General features: G+C 50.1%; 1 protein-coding gene across 14 annotated transcripts in view; it reads right to left on the bottom strand.

The window, feature by feature from the left end:
- Nucleotides 1-19251, bottom strand: part of PAX2 (paired box 2) — a 90119-nt gene that overhangs the window by 27399 nt on the left and 43469 nt on the right. For 10 of the 14 annotated variants that reach the window (XM_005885344.2, XM_005885345.1, XM_005885347.1 and 7 more), the window contains 2 exons: nucleotides 17677-17796; nucleotides 11870-11938 (listed from right to left, as the gene is read on the bottom strand). In XM_005885344.2, the coding sequence (XP_005885406.1) occupies nucleotides 11870-11938; nucleotides 17677-17796 (189 nt within the window). The remainder of the gene's footprint in view (nucleotides 1-11869; nucleotides 11939-17676; nucleotides 17797-19251) is intronic. The other 4 variants (XM_014532715.1, XM_005885339.1, XM_005885342.2 and 1 more) reach the window with 1 other exon arrangement.

Consider the following 19251-nt stretch of genomic DNA (forward strand, 5'->3'; position numbering starts at 1 on the left):
CTGATGACAGGAAGCAATCTTGGGGAAAGCAAGTCTTACTTCATCTGCAGACAGAAAATGACCTGAAAAAGTGATACGGGAAGAAAAGAGAAAAATGTGGAGGAAGTGAGAACAGTGGGTGATGAGCTTCAGGCCTCAGGGGGTTGGGCGAAGCAGGAGGGGTCAAGGCTAGCTGTGGTTGGGGGTGGGGCTCTGAACAGACATTTGCTCCATACCATTCTGATCTATGGCCTCTGCCCCCACCCTGCACCCTAGCTTCTCCAACACCCCTTCCCCCTCTGAGGGGTTCACCCCCAGGCTTCCCCAGTTTCCCCAGCTGCCAGTTGTTGCAGTTTCAAACTCAATTGTTCTCCTCAGTACTGAGGCAAATGGAGTCATTAATTACCTTCTATCGGCTGGGCTGAGTTCAGAATGCGATCAATATCTCCGCTTGTCATTCAGGGCAGCCCTCCTGTGCAGCCCCAGCCCCACCCCCACTGCGCAGGAGGAGGAGGTCTGGGCTGCCACCCTGGCCCTCCCATCTGATCGAGAACAGGGAGTGTGGGGTTTGGGACCAGGAATGGAGCTGCTTTCCAGACTGGGAGAAGAACAGGGATAAGTGGAGTGGGAAGAGGGCACAGGCGAGAGGGAGGGAGAAAAGAAAGGGAAGGAGTGTGAGGAAAGGAGAAGAGAAGGGCAGAAGACAGGAAAGGGGGGGGAAGACGGGAGGGAGAGAGGGGGAGGGGAAGCACGGTGGAAGGGAAAAAATGATAGGAAATGGAGGAGAGAGGAGGAAAGCGGTGCTGCAATGTGCTGGGAGGGGCTGGGTGGAGACTGTGCTGGTAGAGACGCTGCCTGTCCAAGGAGCTGAGGTGACGTACCCCATTGCCTCCCATCCTTAAACTGCACAATCTGTGAGCCTACCCTGCCCAGGAACCCTAAGCCCAGCTGAAGAGGAGGGCACAAAGAAGCCCTTGGAGATCTGGCTGGACGACAAGGGTCTGGTAAGCCTTCCAGCCCTGGAGACCTTTGGCCAAAGGGTTCTCCTTGACCAAGCCCAGCTTCCAAGCACTCAGTGAGTTCATGGTAGTGTGAAAGGTGTGTGTGGAGGCTTGGCCTGCCTGGCCTGACTTCCTGTGCTTCTGGGACACTAACTGCCTAGTGACCCTAACTTAACACTGGACTGGTAGTACCATCTCCTGAGCTGAACTCCTAGTTTTGTCGCTCATGTGCTATATGACCTTGGCCAAGTCCCTTGAGCTTTTCTGGATTGAGTTTCCTCAGATGTACACCAGAGGGTTGCTAGCTCTCCCTCAGCAATATCAATTTCTCCTTTCTCTGTGTTCCAGTAGCCCATCTATCCAAACCTCTATTGTAGAAATAATAATAACTAAAATCGATCCAGTTCCCATTATGGTGCCAGACGCACTGCTTAACGTACATCTACTGATTTAATCCTAACAATAACAGCAGCTAGCATTAAGTGCCTACTATATATTAGGCACCCATCTCAGATTTTTACATATATTAACTCATTTAATTTTCACCAAAACTTAAGCAGGGAGCTTCTATTACTATTCCCGTTTTGAAGGCACGGACATGTCTTTTTCATCTTTATAAACCTAGCATTGGGCTTGACACATAGTAGGTGATAAAAATGTTGACTGATTTGTCAAATAGAATTCCCAAAGCAAAGGTGGATAGATTATTAATTTGCCTTGTTCAATATTTTACCTTTTAGAAGGAAAACTAAGCAACAAAAGCAATTGCTACTCTGGATTCGGTATTATCATATTTCACAGCTGGCAAGTATCGAGATCATTTAATTCCATTATCTCTTAGAGATTTAAAAAAAAAAAGAGGCTCAGAAAGGTTAAGTAATTTTCCCATGTCACACAGCTAGTCATCGTTAGGCTGGGGACTGAGGTCCTCCGTGTAGAGCCCTTTCTCCTATTCCAGGTTGCTCAATTCTGATCAACAAAGAAAAACTGATAAAAGGGAAGTGATGGGGATCTGGGGAGAAAGCAACCATGTCTAGAGTTAACAGCAGCAAAGGAAGGAGGCATTCGACAAAATCTGACTGGAGGAGAGCAAACTGCTAGGTGTTGAGGGAAAGAATGGTCGTGTGATCCCACTGCAAGAGGTTCTGTAAAGGAACACAGTTCCATAGGATTGGATGCTCTAACAATGAAATTCTGCCTCTGCAAGCTCAAAGAATCAACCTGACAAGAAAGAGGGAGTGAGAGTGGGGGAGGGGTGGAAAGAGAAGGACATTTTAGGAACATCATTGCTGTTGCACACGAATAAGCTTTAAAATATGATGAGCCTAGATTTTAAAAGGACATGTACACTGAATAGTGGAAGATTATGCGACCATTAAAAAATCATGTTTTCAAAGAATATTTAATGATATGTGAAAATGGTTCTATATAATGTTAAGTGAAAATAGCAAGACAAGCTGAATATACAATATCATTCCAATTTTTATCAAAATAATATATATAAGATTATACATGCACAGAAAAAAAAAAGGATACCATATTCCAACAATGGTTATCTCTTGATGATGAGATTATGGGTAATTCTTTTAAAAAAAATCTACCATATCTTACAAATATTTTACAATGAGTATGTATTGCACTTATTATCAGACAAAAGTTATTTTTTTCCTCCTGTAAAGGACATACAACAGATGGAAGGAGGGGACCATAACCAAGGATGGATATGAGAATAGCATGAGCCTGTCAGGAAGACAAAAGCTCAGAACAAGCTGAGACAACAAAAAAGGGTCTTGATAGCTCTGCTTGGAGAAAGAACAAAAAGGAAGGCAGGTTTAGGCTCAGTGCTGGGGAAGAGGAGGTAATACTGAGAGGAAAGAGAGAGAAGGCAGAACTTCTCCACCAAAGAAAGGAATCTTACAAATGGGACCAGCAGGCATTGCCCAGGTCAGGGGGGGCCAGGCAGGTACTCCTAACCATGCCCATTGAGTTAACTTTCTCAGGCCCAGATAATTCATGTAGCAGGAGTCTGGGAAGGGGGAAAGGTTGATAAAATTCTAAAATTTTTGTTGATGATTCTTGAGGAGTCACAGTGAAGCAGTGATAAAGCCTAATGCCATCCTGCCTTGCAAAAAATAAAAGGGGGTCAAGGTAAGCTTACACAAATAGCACTTCAATAAATTTAATATTGGGGACTGGAAATCTTTTAGAAGAAATTATTATAAAATAAATTTGTGGGCATTAGAAAAGAAAACAGTGATACATGCAAGATGGAGCTTGCATGTACTCACCAAGAATAAGTTGGAGCACATTACTTATATATCAGTGCTTAGATCAAATGCCACCTTCACTAAGACTTTCTGAATTCCCCTGGTTGGAAGCAACTGCCCCCCATTTTAAAAATATTCATCACAGCACTTCCTACCTTGATTAAAGCACCTATCGCATTCTGCTCTTATAATAATATAGAGGCCCTGTGCACGAAATTCATACACAGGTAGGGTCCCTAGGCCTGGCTGGCAATCAGGGCCAATCTGTGGGGCGACCAGTGGGGTGATCGGGGGCCCCCCTGCTCACACCCACCTTGGCTGGCCTGGCGCTGCCTGCTCGCCGGCCCCGCCCCCCGCCACCACTGGTTGGGGCCTGTGGGCTGGGGGCAGCTCCTGCGTTGAGCATATGCCCCCTGGTGGTTAGTGCGAATCATAGCGACCAGTTGTTCCACTGTTCGGTTGATCTGCATATTAGGGTTTTATATAGATAGATGCACCCTATCTCCCTATTAGATGAAAAGCTTCTTGAGGTCAAGGACTGAGTCCTATTTGCCTCTGTAAATCAGTCCTGACATGTTTCATACATAACAGGCACTCAATTTGTGCCCTGACTTAAGTTGGATTTGTTTTATTGATCGATTAAAGAAATGCTCTGAATGTAGTGAACGTTAACATTTCACAAAGAATCTCCTTCCTAACTTTATGGACAAGATGAAGGAAAGTGAAATGGTTGATGGCTACTGGAGTCAATAGTACCCAAAACATTCATTTATCACAACCAGGAAGGGGATCTCCACTGGTGCGCTATGTGGCTCTCCTTTATTTGAAAGGAAAATAACTCTTTAAAAAACGATGAGAGTGATGATATAGAAAACTTCCTTATGACCTTAATCGGGTGGAATTAAGAGTCCAAACCAACAAGATGAAATTCAACAGGGATAAATGGAATGCCCTATGTTTAGGTTAAAAAAAAATCAATTACACAAGTACAGAATGGGGTAGACCTGGCTTGATAGCAATTGATGTGAAAAAGATCTCGAGGTTTTAGTTGACCACGAACTCAATATGAGCTTGAGTCTGACATGGCTGCTAAAAAATCGAATGCAATCTGAGGCTACATTATGGTGTAGAATCTCCAGGTGCAGAGTGGCAATGGTCCTACTGTACTTGGCATTGGTTAGACTGTCTCTAGAGCAGCAGTTCTCAACCTGTGGGTCGAGACCCCTTTGGGGGTCGAACGACCCTTTTACAGGGGTTGCCTAAATACATCCTGCATATCAGATATTTACATTATGATTCATAACAGTAGCAAAATTACAGTTATGAAGTAGCAACGAAAATAATTTTATGGTTGGGGGTCACCACAACATGAGGAACTGTATTAAAGGGTCGCGGCATTAGGAAGGTTGAGAACCATTGCTCTAGAGTTTAGTGTTTATTTAAGAGAGACTTTCACTGTCAATAATGAATTCAGAAATGGGTAATCAGGATGGGTAGGGACCTCCCGCAAGTACAGGGACCATATCATGTGAGAAACTGAAACCCACTCAGGGCTCAGCTCATTGTTTTTGCAGGTGCTCAGTAAATCAAATAGAAGGATTGGAAGGGAGGGAGAGCCACTCTAGGTGGTTCACTTTAAAGATGAGGAAACTGGGATTCAGAGAGAGTATGTAATTAGCCAAAGGTCCCAGAGCAAGTAAGGAGTGGAAATAGATCCCACATCCAGAAATTTGAATTCTAACAGTGACAACTGTCCATTCACGTCCTATGTCCAGGCAGGGGAATGTACCCTGTCAGGCAGAAATGCTGGAGGGGAGACCTGATGACCTTTAAGAATCTGAGACTCTGCCTGACACCACTCTCAGTCCAGCCTCTGACCTCCCTCCACATGGAAGGTGTCCCTGGAGCCTGTCTCCCTGAATCTTAACCACTCCCAGGCTCAAGTCCCATTTCCTTCTTGCTTTTCTAGCTACTTCCCTGGATTCCTACTGAACTCTTGCCACCTGGTTCATCTTCTAGTCTCGTGTGTGATAGCTCTGCCTCCCCCAATAGATTGAAGTTCCTTGAGACCCACATCCTGGTTCTTTGCTCCTCTCATACCTCCCAATACTGGGGCCCACATTGATACAAAGCTCCCCCGAGAGATGAGTATACATTTACACGTATTTATATACCAAAGCAAGATCACAGATTCTCCGTAACCTGAAATGGTTTGTAAGAAATTTGCCCAAGGACACAGAGATAGCTTGAATGATCATTTAGGGACCTCGCGTTTCCTAACCAACCAAGGGAGCTATGAGGGAGATACGAGAGAGGCCTAGAACCCCAGAAAATTATACCTGTACAGTTAATTTCCCTGTTTTGAATGTTAGCCCCCTCCATCCCAAACCCCTAGTTTACCTGTAGGAAAGAAGGACACGGGCACCCACTGACAACATGACCAGCCTGAGTGTATGTGAGGAGGGTGAGCTAGTACAAATGGGGGCAGGGGGGAAAAAAAAGAGGCAACACAATGGAAGGGAGCAAACAGGTAGCAGGGAGTGAGCATTGGGTGGGTTCGGGTGAATTCCCCAGAGTGATCAACTTTCCTGCCTGAGAGCATGCGCTGTGCCTTCCTGCTGGCCTGCTGGGCTCAGGCGCACTGGCTGCTGGTGGGGAAGGAGGGCTAGCCGAGGGTCCCTCTTTGTGGGACCTGAGTCCTCCATCGGCCCTCTCTGGGCTTTCTGGAAGGGGCTGGGGCCTTCTGCCGGGTGCTGGACTCCAGCGGGAACCAGAACCAGTTAGAAACCTCTCTGGAGCCAGAAGGGAAGGGGCTTTGTTAGCTCAGAGGACACAAGCAAGGCGAAAAATTACATACCAGGCCGCTCTAAGTATGCTTGTTTAGAGAAACTGCTTGCATTTATGAAGTCTTTGGTGCGGAAAGCAGGGTTGCAAATGACTGCATCAGAGCGACAGTAAAGGCCATTAATTTCCTGTTATGTTTTCCTGCGTTGGGGGCTTTATTAATTTAATTTTACACTGTCGAACAACAGCGAGAGCTGACACTGCCACACCGCCAAGGCTGGGGCTTTCTTTTTGTGTGTGTAGCAAGGCTTTGCCTGACATGCAAATCAACGCTATTACCAGAACCAATAAAGATGTGTGGAGGGAAGAGGGGAGATAAGGAGGGGGAGGCAGGGAGGGGAAAGGAGAGAGGGGAGAAAAAGGGCGAAAGCCATCCTGGCCAATTTCTGCTGCGCTCCATGCCTAGCATCTCCTGGCTTCCCAGACTAGCTCCAACTTCTGCCCATCCTCCACATTGCCTTCTACTCTCTTCTTCCCTCTACTCCGTGCCTTCAGATGACTCTACCTCTGTTGTCCTCCTCTGTCCTAGATCCTGGCAGAACTTGAGTAAGGACAGGAAGTTCCCAGGAGGAGGTGGGAGATGGAGTTCCCCCACTGCCTGTGCCCTGCAGAGGCATGTCCCGGAAGCATGGAGGCAAGAGACCAGATGCTGCCGACCCAGCAGGCTGGAGTGAAGGCCTTTGTTACGTATACTGTCTTTTCCAGTCATTTTTCTCCTCCACACAACTTCTAAACTCAAGGGCCCTGGCCCACTGACATACTGTTAGCACACGCACACACCTGATCCCATATGCTTGTGCACATGAAGAAGAGTCTAGAAAGCAGATATTGCAGCTTCCTCTCAGAGCTCCCATATCCCAACCATTTATTTCCTTTGAATTTCCGGAACAAAATACTGTCCCTCATTGTTTCTCCTTAGGAGACTCCAGTAGCTGTCTTCAGTAGCTGTAAGGTACCTACTTGGTCTAAACCAAACTGCCAGAGGAACATGGCTCCCCAGCATCAGAAAAAGGGCGGATTCCTGGCAGACCACATTCTGATCTCTTTGACTACATCGACCTCATACTCACCACCCAAAGACCACCCACACTGCCCCTCACCCAGAGCAGCTTCCACAAGCCGGCTGCCCCAGTGGTCCACCCAAGTATCCACTCTGCCCACGTGTCTGGGTTGGCCACACTGCCAAAGGAGATGGAGGTGGGGTGGGGGTGGGGAGGGAAGAGGGAAGGAAAGGGAAGCTCCTGAAGTCCCTTCTACCAAACACACTGCCTGCATCTTTCCATCCATTCTTTGAAGTCTGCTGGGGTCTAGGGAGATCTGTATGAGCCAGTGTGAGAGAGAGAGGGAGGGGGGAAGGAAGGGAGGGAGGGTGGGGGGTGGGAGAATGTGTCTGCGCGTGTGTGCACGTGTGTCCGTGCATCTCTCCCTCTCTTGCTGGCTTGCCCGTGCTCCTGCCTGCACTTACTGCTTCAGGAGCTGTTTGCCAGGCTCTGGGAGGCTGTTGGACGGAATCCAGCTCTCCCTGGGAGGAAAGCATAAACTTCATAAACTACATTTACTTTAATGCAGGTTCCTGGGGGCAACTTTCCTCAGGCTTTTCTTCCCTCCTCTGTCTTGATCACATTTTCTCCCAGCCCCTGTGTGCACCCAGACCACACACACATACACACGTGCACACACACACATACACACACGCTCGCACACATACAGGCACACACTCACGCACACACACTTTAGAGTTAGTACTCCTGAAAAAGCTGAAGCCTGGGGCGGGAGCATGGACAAGGTGTACAAGCTGTGTTTACAGGAGAAAGCCTCGGCCTGGCCCTGGAGAGGCCCTTGTGAGATGCCCACACACTTGTCTCCGGTGGAGATGAGCACAAAGGGTACTTTGAGGCAGGCGGGCAGGCGCCTCGGGGAGGGAGGTATGCTGACATTTTGAGGGGATGACCAAATTAGGAGCCACCTGGAGGCTGGGCCACGGGGCTCCAAGGAGGGAGAAAGAGAAAGCGCGGCCTCCACGCAGGTTGAGGTTTGTGAGGCCTCCCTTGTCTGGTGCTGTCAAGGTCAGCAGGTTCGGGTTCACCGAAGGGTCAGGATGGTTTGAATTACTGGCTCCACTGCAACTCGGCTCTGAGGCTCGTGATCATCTCCCAGCCCTCCCCCAAGCTCCACTGCAACTCGGCTCTGAGGCTCTGAGGCTCGTGATCATCTCCCAGCCCTCCCCCAACCCTCCTGGCTTCTCCACCCCCACAGGGCAGGGTGGGGAAGGTCCTGGAGAGCCTTCCAGCCACCATGGCCCTGGGGAAGGCAGGCCGGAGGGAGTCCTTCCCTGGGCTCCGGGGCTCCTTGTGCAGCCCACAGCGGTCGGGAAGGTGGCTAGGACCCATTCCTCTATTGGGCAGCATCCTGGGTCTCCAAACCCAGCCCACCTTCTCTCTAAATCCTTTTTCCAAGGGGTCCCCATGCCCCTGCCCTTCTCAGCTGCCCACTGGCCTGCAAAGGAGGAGGTGTTCAGGGAGGCCAGCCCACTAGCAGCAGGGCCTGGGGGACAGGCTCAGGGCCAGCCCCTCCCTCCTGCCCACAGCCATGCCTGGGGGAGAAGGGCAGCGCTGAGGCAGCGGATTTCTCATTTCTCACTTGGTGCCCTTGCCGGGTGGGGGAAGGGGAACGAGGCCTACCTGCAGGGCGGAAGGTAGTTGCCGAGTGGAAGACTAGGGTTTGAAGACGTGGTTGTGCAAACACGTGCCCAGAAACACACAGATGCCTTTGCTGAGAAAATGGTAATACTGTGCTACACCCCTCCCCCTCCCCCCAACTTTCAGTGGTGGAGGGGTGCACGCAGGCCCCTCTACTGCTAATCTGTACATTCTCTCCTGGGGGCTGGGGTCCACCTATTTTAATGTTTTGGCATTTTATAAAAGAAAAAAAAGCTCTTTTGTGCGAAATCGCAACATACTTCCTCAAACAAGGAAATATAATTCTTTATCTACAACAGCAGGAACTGGTTAGGAGCCTGAGGTGGTTAATGATTTGACTGAAGTCTCTGGTTTAAACTCAGGGATTTATGTACAAATTCATGCACCCATGTCAGCCCCACACCACCCTGGCTAACCCCAGTCCTTCCCCACAGAGGAAAGTCAGCCCATGTGCACGCAGGCCCCAAGGTGCAGGCCTTAATAACACATCGACATGCCCTACACCCACCTCTGTATAATGACATGGTCAGTGTTCAACGGGCTCACGGCCAACATTGTCCAGGGTTTGGCTAAAAATTTCGATCCAACTAAGATAGAAAAATTCCCCCCTCAGCATGAACGGCCTGATTTCCCAGTTTACTGGGAAGATATAATCATAACAACAAATATGTTCTCATAAGTGGACTTTTTTGGTGTCTTAGTGAATGCGGACCTTTGAACCTTAGCTCTTTCTTAGCCTAGAGTGGACATTAGCCAGGGTTTGGATATTTGTTGGGAAATGAATACAGGGTGAGCTTTGCTAACGCAGTTAAACTCAGGCACTTGTCTAGATGGATGGTTACCTTCCTGTGGACTTGGTTTCTGGGCTTTCCTAGGACTTGCCTCACGAGGGACAGTCTGTGACCCGTGCTAGGTAGTATAGCGCATGTGAAATCATCATTCTGGCAATAACCCACAGAGCGCCTGTCCTTAGAGAAACTCAAACTCTGCTTGGCTTCCCTCTGCCAATATAATGCTTTCTTACAGGGCCTGGCCAGGGCCCAGAGGACAGTGGAAGCAAAACGAGGCTCCCTGGTTCTTTGCCCACCATGTGAGCTCACGTCAGAGCTCTGAGGGCACGCCACCCCAGGTTTGCACTCCTGGGTGGGGATTCTTTAAAACCAATCAAATGGGTGTGTGTGTGTGTGTGTGTGTATTAGGTGGTGAACACACGTAACTGTGCCCAAGTGCTGGGTTTAGGTTAAGGAATCAGTGAGACCTTGTTCCTCGTTTTGTTTACCCAACATAGTGCAACTTCACTGTGTCTTCTGGGCCCTCCTCGGCACCCCTCCCAGCTCCTTCAGGCTGAACCCTGGCCCACGAAAATGGTATGTGCTCAGCGAAACTTCCCGAAGCTCTTCCCTTGCAGGAACGCTTAGATCCTTCTCTGTTTCCACCAGCCCCCTGCAGCTGGACCAAAAGGCCACAGAAGACAGACACTGTGGGCCTGAGAGAGTCAGCTCTGGCTCCTGCTTCTGCCTCTAAAGGTCTGCCCGTGCCAGCCTACCAGGGTGTGCCGACCTGCAGACTTCCCCCATCAGCCTCCTCCAGGACTGAAGGCTGCACCCAAAGTCCCAGGGCGGGCCAGCGGGGCAGTGGCAGCCTCTCCTCTTCCAGGGGTTCCTCCTTGCCTGCCTTTTCTGACACCAGCACTCTTCCCGCTGCCCCTCCAGAAGGAGAGCGGGGAAGGGAGACTGGTGACCAGGGCACGCCTGGTTTACATTAATGAGATACACCGAGTGTAATCCAGCCGGGGAGGCAGCCTACAAAAGGAGGCGATCGCGATCGCGGGCGGCCAGGAGCAGAGCTGCTCAGGTAATTGGTTTATCTATCTGGAAGCAGGGGGAGCAATCTCAGCACAGACAGACTAGCAGTAAAGTCTCTTCCTTAAGGCTATTTCCTTTGTCTTTTCAATTGCTTGCACATCCATGTGAGAGAGGGAGAGAGTGTTAAAGAGAGAGGGAGAGGGAGAAATGTTAATTTGTGAATTAATGGCTTTTCTCAGCGGAATTGTAAATTCAAATGTCACCTCACACGGTGACACCACGGCTGGTCTGCTGAAGAAGCAATGATAAGATCCCCCACCTCCCTCGGTGCCCCTCCCTCCCCAAAGATAGCTGTGGAGTGGAACATGCTACTTTTAATTTGCAATAACAACACAACAGAGGTATGCAGTAATGACTGCCTTCTTTACCCTCCTCCTGGCTTCCTTCCCCCCAGTCCAGTTGGCTCCCCACTTCCTCCCTCCTTTTGCTCTTCTGAAACAACACCTCACCCCGCCCTGGCTGTCCCCCACCGCACCCCAGCCAGGGCCTGATCGCATGGGGGGTGCCTTTGGAATTGACGATGCTACAACCCTCTCTTCTCCTTCAATAATCAGGGAATTAATGACCCTGAAGTTAAAGTGAGGCTGATACCGAGGCCCTGCCCAGCGTTGGGAAAAAAGCCTTCATTGTTTTCAAGCAGGAGGCGGGCAGCAGTGAGGGAGATTCATGGATGGAGATTGAATATGCAATTTTCTTTCACCTTGCCAAGAGCTGCCCCTGGGCTGTGCCTGGCCTAAATTTTTCCTTTTACCATCTCTGCCTTATCCGGCCCTCCCACCTCCCTTCCATTCTTTCCAGAAAATTACCTTCAAAATTGATTTCCACTTTTACAAACAAATATAATGGGAACACAGGAAAAAACTTGGGCCGTGATGAATTAGGGCTGTCAGGTGCTTCCAGGTCTCCTTTGCTTTTGTTTTACTACCCGATCTGCTCTTTGTTTTTCCAAGGGCTGGAAAAAGTGCCCCCCATCCACTGCCTGCCTGATCCTCCAGGCCACTGGGGTCTCAGCCCCCACACCCAGCAGTGGCCCGTGGAAAAAGTGATCCAGGCCCTGAGATTCTGTTAGCCTCTTGGTTTCCCAGCGGACGCTTGAGCCACCTCCTCCTTTTCTGCTCACTGGCCCTTAGGAACCCACTCTCTTATTGGTCTCTAACCGCCACCCCCAGCTATTTCCCCTGACCCCCACACCATGTTCCCTCTGGCCCCCATACCTCTTAAAGTCCAGACCAGATGCAAACCTCCACCTCCTCTAATGTGGGCAGGATCAGTGTATACCTCGACTAGAGCAAATGAGAGACAGACAGACACTGAGAGATCCCGAAAGACAGGCAGGTAGAAGAGGGGGGCAAGACCCTGAGATTGGGAGACCAGGCTCTTCTTCAAAGGGTATGAGGGTGCTGAGTGACAACTCCCATATAGCCCGAGGGCATAAGGGCTCCCAGCCTGTCTCCCTTGCCTTGAGTCCCAGGCCACCCCTGGAGCGGGTTCAATACAGCCCATCCATTTGCCAACAGATGCAGGGTAATGTCTATGGGGCCCTGTGCCTCAAGATCATGGGCACTAACACACTCAGGCCTGGCTTGAGTTCTCCCTGTTCACTAGCACTCACAGACATGCAGCTGCTCACATCTGCTCATCTCTGCAAATATATACACTCTCCAGAAGGCCGCATGCCTGCCCAATGCCTGGTGTTCTACATCCCCTTTCACCCAAAGATCTCAGAATGCTGGAAAACACACACACACACTTTCATAAATTATGTAAAAAAATTACATATATGTCCATAAACAAAGTCAACAAGTAAACTTACACATGGGAGCGGAAATGCACAGCAGTGAATAGAGGGAGGGGTGCCTCCCTGGTAGAAAAGAAGGGGGTCCTATATTTATTTACATACAACTGAAATGTCTTTGGATGCTAAGAGAGGACATGTGACCCAACTAGGTAACTGCAGAGCCAATGAGTAAGCAGAGATAGACCAAGGTCCCCCCATCACACACGGGGAGCTGACATCTTTCCCCCACTGCCCTAGCTCCCCTCCTTAACAGGGGCCGCACCAAGACTAGGGAGGCTCTGCCCAAGTAAGTTTCTTCCTGACATGACTTCATTTTCTCTCAAAACTTAAACCTGCCAATTAATTAGGTCTCTCCCCACCGCCCCCCAGAAACACAGTGACCCATCTTCCAAGATGGATTGGCTCGGCATTCTATATCCATGACCTCGTGTAGTCCTTTCCTGTGAAGTGAATGCTGTTACCGTCTCCCCTTCATAGAGGAGAAGACGAAGCTGATGAAGGTTAAGTGACTTGACCAAGGCACTAGGGTTCAAACCCAGCTATGCCTGACAGAGCTCACACCTTTTCCAACTGCCCGTTCCTGCTGCCCTTCAGGGACGGCCTGCTGGCCCCCATCCCAAATCCTCCTTCCTGGCGGGGGGCGAGGGGGTCTGCAGCCTTCCCCTGCCTGAATCCAAGGCTCCTAGACAGGGTAGGTCAGTGATGGCGAACCTTTTGAGCTCGGCATGTCAGCATTTTGAAAAACCCTAACTTAACTCTGGTGCCGTGTCACATATAGGAATTTTTTGATATTTGCAACCATAGTATAAAAAAGATTTATATTTTTGATATTTAGTTTATATATTTAAATGCCATTTAACAAAGAAAAATCAACCAAAAAAATGAGTTCGAGTGTCACAGGTTCGCCATCACTGGGGTAGGTGCTGCTCATTTCCACAGCTTCATTTCCTCCTTTGCTCCAAGTCTAACCTGAGCAACACACTTGGGGACCTCTAGGAGGGAAACTAACTAAGGAAATAAACTGCTTCTTCCAGTTACGGTTCCATCCAAAGCAGGAGGGAGCTATAAAGGCAGTGACAGGACTCGGCTGTTTGCAGCCGTGCAACCTGCCCTGCCTGCAAATGCACAACTGCACCGGTTTGGCACCACTCAACTGCACAACTCATTGTGCACCTAATTAATGGAATGCAGAATCACAGCCCCCTGCAATCCCACACGTCAAAGGATGAGACCAACACACCTCCCCGCCCACAGATTAACAGACTCAGACCATATGACTTCATTTGGATTGTTGGACAGGTTATACAATTGCTCTGTGTTTCAACAACACCAATGGACAGCAACACTTTGGGCCATGGCTGAAAGCAACTGGGGGAAGGCAAAGGCCTTTGGTTCTTCAGCCTGAAAAAATGTAAGAGTCTCTTTATTCTCCAGCCACATAAGCCAAGACAAGCCACATTCAGGGAAGCAGTAACCTTCAAAGGACCCTAATATACTCTGCCATAATTGTAGCCAAAAAGAGGTAAAGCTTTTACGGGTACACAACAGGGTTTTACCTCCCCAGACAGTCTTCTGGGGGCTTTGTGACATAACTTACTCATCTATCACTAGCCTGTCTACCTGTCTGATTCTGGGATCTCCTGGACTCTTGGGGTTTGGCGGGGGGAGGTGGTGGTCAAAGCTTCTTGACTAGCATATTTCTCAAAGGAAAGTCTGGGGATTCTTGCAAAGGCCGAGGCCTGAGAAGGCGTCTCAAGCGGACTCCCAGTCACTGTCAGTTTCTTTTTCCCCAGAGTCACAGCTGATCGACCCTTTACTAATATCCCCACAGATATGATTGCTGCAGATACTAATAACGCTGTCCATATTCCAAGTGCCAGTGCCAATAATGCTCTGGGTATTATCACTGTGAACACCAATAACTACTGCTGAGATTGTCTCCAATAACGCCAGCACACGCTGCAGTGATTGTCCTCCTAATGCCCAACACCATGACATTGTTAGAGCTGAAGAATAGGCTGAGCTGTACCCAGAGGCAGGAGCGGGAGTGGCTTCCTTGAGGACAGAGAGGCTCACAGCTTGCCCTCAGAGTATGACACTCCTAGGGAGATGCCACAATAAGAGGGGCCAAAAAAAAAAAGGCCAGCCTGGCAGGGCATCAGGGTTCTCCTGGAGGGAGATGTGTCTGTCCACTCCCTCAGTCCCTTGACACGCATACCTGTTCCCATCCCAATGCCCTCAGCTCCTCAAGCCAGTTTCCTCTTTTGCCTGCCGTGCTGGCCCAGGAGCTAAAGGACACACCTGGGTGTCTGTGCAGCCCAGGCCAGAGGCTGCCTCCTGCTACCGGCCTGCCAGCTGCTGTGCTACCTTGGCCTGACTGCAGAGTTGGGCTACATCATCTTGACACATAATTATCTCCCCTATTCTTAATCATCTGAGCTGCTCACTAATGCAAACTGGGCCTGGCTGCTTAGAGGCACCAAGAGTGGGGGAGGGGGAGTACAGGCTGGGGAAGGTCTGCCCTTGCTCTCTCTTTTCTTTTCCTCTCTTCCCATCTGGGTCCGATAGGTCAAGTGTCTGTGGTGTGGGGACGAGGGGTCAGAGAACGGGCCTCCCTTATAGGCTCTACCAGGGAAAGGACAGCTCTATCAGAGCTGTGGTTGGTCAATAGGAGGGAGAGTCAGGGCAACAGAACCCTTCCACATCCCCCCAAAAAGCAGTAGGGCCTCTGATCCCTCCTGCCACCTCGCTAGGCCCAGGGAGTGAGTGTGTAAGCAGGACACGTGGAGACCCCCCTGTCCCTCACCTAGAGGAGTTCAACTGCTTCCTGAGATGTCTCCCCACGGCCACCACTGTCACCCCGCTGGAGGGTGATCTTCCCCAACCCAGCCCTGTCCTTTTCCCTTCCTGCTCACACACTTTCGGTGCCTACTCTTGCCTGCAGAAAAAGTCCAAACGCCTTATATGATCTGGTCTTGACCTGATCTGCGACCCTAACCCATTTACTTAGCCTGATTTCCCATGACTTCCCCTTCCGCCCTTTCATTCCAGCCAAAGTGCCCCTGCACTTTATCATCACAGAACCTTCTGGTCACAAGGCTGGGACCAGCAGAGAATTTCACACCACCATTGTCTTTGAACATGCCCCTCACCCATTCCTCAGGGCAGAAAGGAGAGCGCTCTGTTCTGGGCCAACCAGGCCCAACCTGGGGTGGCCACAGCCTCATGCCAGTGCCTCCCTACCCCTGGTCTCTTTTCATGGCCCATAGGAGCCCAGGAAGCAAAAAGCATGCTTGTGTCCAACCACAGGACAATGGGAGAGAGAGAGATGAGGGGGTCTGTGGCCTACCCTGGCTTCCTGAACATCTCTCACTCTAAAAAATGCAGGGCAGTGGTTAAAGCAGAAACCCCTTAGGGTTTGGGGCAGAATCTTCCAGATACTCAGGGCATCAGGAAGCTTGGCTAAGGCCTGAATGTGGGAAACCCTCAGGGAGAAGTGGAACTAAGGGCCTTGCACATAGCCTCCCCCTGCACATCAGGGGCTGTGGCCAAAACAACCACAATGAAATTCAGTGAGTAGCAAAGGCCGTGGCAGCCAAACGTCCAACCACAGGACAATGGGAGAGAGAGAGGTGAGGGGGTCTGTGGCCTTCCCTGGCTTCCTGAACATCTCTCACTCTAAAAAATGCAGGGCAGTGGTTAAAGCAGAAACCCCTTAGGGTTTGGGGCAGAATCTTCCAGATACTCAGGGCATCAGGAAGCTTGGCTAAGGCCTGAATGTGGGAAACCCTCAGGGAGAAGTGGAACTAAGGGCCTTGCACATAGCCTCCCCCTGACCATCAGGGGCTGTGGCCAAAACAACCACAATGAAATTCAGTGAGTAGCAAAGGCCGTGGCAGCCAAATGGGTTTGGATATTTGGGAAGAAGGAGAAATAGAGCCAGACAAGCTGTTTCCCTGTGAAACGAGGCCATTAGGGCTTCTGGAAGGAGGCCAGCACCAGGTCATCACTGTCTTGCCAGACCCAGGCCTCTCCTACACTCTGCCCCTTCTACTGGAGGCCAGGGCTCTCATATCTTTTCCTGGGGCCCAGGGAATCTCAGCGTTGTCCCTTTTCTTGTTCCTTACCCTCTAAAGCTGCCCCAATTCAAGGGCTCATCTAGGCTTAGGATGACTATATGACTTATTGTCTAAACAGGACATTTTCGAAAGAACAAGGAGATGCTGACTGGCCAAGATGCAGAGACAAAAGGTATAAATTGGGACCATCTGGACTAATGGGATATATGGCCACCCCCTTTGTGCTCATCTCTAGAGGATTCTGCCTATTTCATGGTATCCTTAAAATCATACCCTTAAAATACCCTTAAAATCATACACTCTCCCTAAAGCAGAAGGCTACTGCCTCCCCAGCAGAGACCATGAGATTGGGGCTAGAAGCAGGTTCCAGGCACTGCTGTCTCTGTTTGCCAGGGCCTGCCAGCCCTGCACCCTGGCCATGCATCATAAGAGAACCAGACGGTCACCAAGGGACCTCTAATGTCATCCATATGAAAAACACCTTCTCCCAAACTCATGGCCACCACTCTCTCCTCTTACTCCTTTTCCCCCTCTCCTTTTCCTCTTTATTTCCCTCTCTACCTCCATGCTTAACAGCTGGCTGCACCATGAGGCATTACAGGGAATGGGGGAAGGCCAGAGAGGAGCCGGACCGGTGTCTCCTCCCATGGGGGAGCACAGAGAGGAACCATGTCCAGCTCCCTGCCTGGTTTTAATGGGGCCAGTGTCCATGTGTCACAGAGAAAGGACAGCAGGATCAGCTGTATGTGACACCACTCCCCTCTCTCCTGATGGGTTGGGATCAGGTGAGGACAAGGCAAATTGGCCTTTTATCCTCAGGTCAGAGACCAGATGCCCCCCAGCCTCCAAAATCTTCCCAAGGTACATGGTTCATGCTTCTCTCCCTGGAATCTCACAGAGATATTGGGGGTGAGTCCCAGAGGAAGGTGAGCAGTCAAGGCTGCTGAGCAGATGGTGAAGCTGATGGCCCCACCAGCAGCCTGCCTCCCTCTCTCCAGGAGCCAGCAGGGCAGTGGGGGGACCTGGGCTTTGCCACTAAAACTGATCTCATAGCAGAGCAGCTGCGAGGCTGGGCCGAAACCGGAGCTCTGAGTCCAAGGACAAAGCATGCATAGGGAAGCCAAGCCTCTTCCCTCCTCCCTACCTTCATCACGTTTCCTCTTCTCGCCATTGGAGCGAGGGATCCCCAGGATCCCGTTGATGGAGTAGGATCCCACTGGATCATTGGAGGCGCTGGAAACAGGAGGGGAGGCCGTACTGGGAACTGGATGAGAATAAGGAGGAAATGCCATCAGGAAAGCAGTTGTGATAGCAGGCCAAAGCCCCAAGGCTGGGGGCAGAGAGAAGCAGAGGAAATAAGGAGGGATGGGGAGCCCATATTCCCCTTCTTTCTCTGAGGTTTAAGAGAGAAGGCATAGCTACATAGAGAGCAGGCTATTCACTTCTGTCCAGCCCTGGACTGAGTGGTGGCCAGTCAACCCCAAGCCTTCTCTGCAGACCTATAGAGGTCACTGGTGCCCTGAACTCACTCCCCTGAAGATGAATGGAAACCTAAAGCTGACTCAACCTAAAAAGTGACTCAGCAGTCTTGGAGTGAGCACAGCTCCTAGGAGGCCTCCTTGCACAGCTCCTTCAATCCCTGGGGCCAGGAAAACCCTTCTAAACAAACTGCATCTCACTGCCTCTTAGTCTCCTGGGCTGAGTCTTTACCAATCCTGATTTAGAGTCTGTGGCTTTCTAAGATCTGTCTCTGAATCCCTAGGAGACACAAGAATGGTCCTGATATTCTCCAGGAGTGGATAGCTCTTCTCTCTCAGTTGCTTTTGGTCTTGAAATCACTTGAGAAGTTCCTCATTCCCCCCTCCGGGCACAGACTAGTGAACACATTCACTCCGCAATGATCTACTCAGGTACAGCCCAGCCCAACCCTCCTTCCTAGCACACGCTGTAATACAGGCCTAGTAAACAACAGATCCTGCCAACTCCAGGAGGGCTGGGACCTGCCATTCTACTTCCTGCTGGTCAAGAGAGCAGGGGACAGCTGCCAAGAGGGGCAGCAGGAAAAGTTTGATCACATCCCAGCTCCTTAATACCTGGTGCCAAGCACCCTTGGGCCAAAGGGAAGACTGTATGATTGGGGGGTGGTAGGAATGTTAGCAGGTGTTTTGGTATGGCCTGGGTCATGTCTCTGGAAGGCCATGAGCAAGGATCCGTAAATAAGGAGGTTGGAGAGAGGCAAAGAGTTACCAAGTAGATGACAGAGAGACAGAGATCAAAAGAGACAGGCTATGAAGAGGGAGGGAGAGAGACAGAGGAACAAACCCAGAGCCTCACATACAGAGATGAGAAAAGAGAAGGAGAAAGAGAAAGAGGGGGGAAGAGGAGAGAAGGGAAGAGAAGAGAATGATAATTTTAGAAATTAAAAACAGAACAAAAATAGAGTAAGATAGTAGATATGAAAAAAGAGGGGCAAATAGGGAGACAGGATCAGATAAAAACAAAAGATGGAGAAGGAGGAAGGGGGGGGGAGAAGCTATGCTAAATGGGGAAATATTAATAGGGAGGAAGGGGAGGAAAGAGATAGATAGTTATGGCGAGATGGGTAGGGATCCCAGTGAGCTAGTCTCTCTCAAGAAGACCTTTGAGCCTCTAGGAGCTCATAGTGCAAATTGGAAAAAAGTAGTTCTGGGCGTAGCTGCATATCCAGCTCTCTCAGGTG

The sequence above is a fragment of the Myotis brandtii genome, unplaced genomic scaffold (assembly GCF_000412655.1).
Source record: "Myotis brandtii unplaced genomic scaffold, ASM41265v1 scaffold902, whole genome shotgun sequence".
Classification (NCBI taxonomy): Eukaryota; Metazoa; Chordata; class Mammalia; order Chiroptera; family Vespertilionidae; genus Myotis; species Myotis brandtii.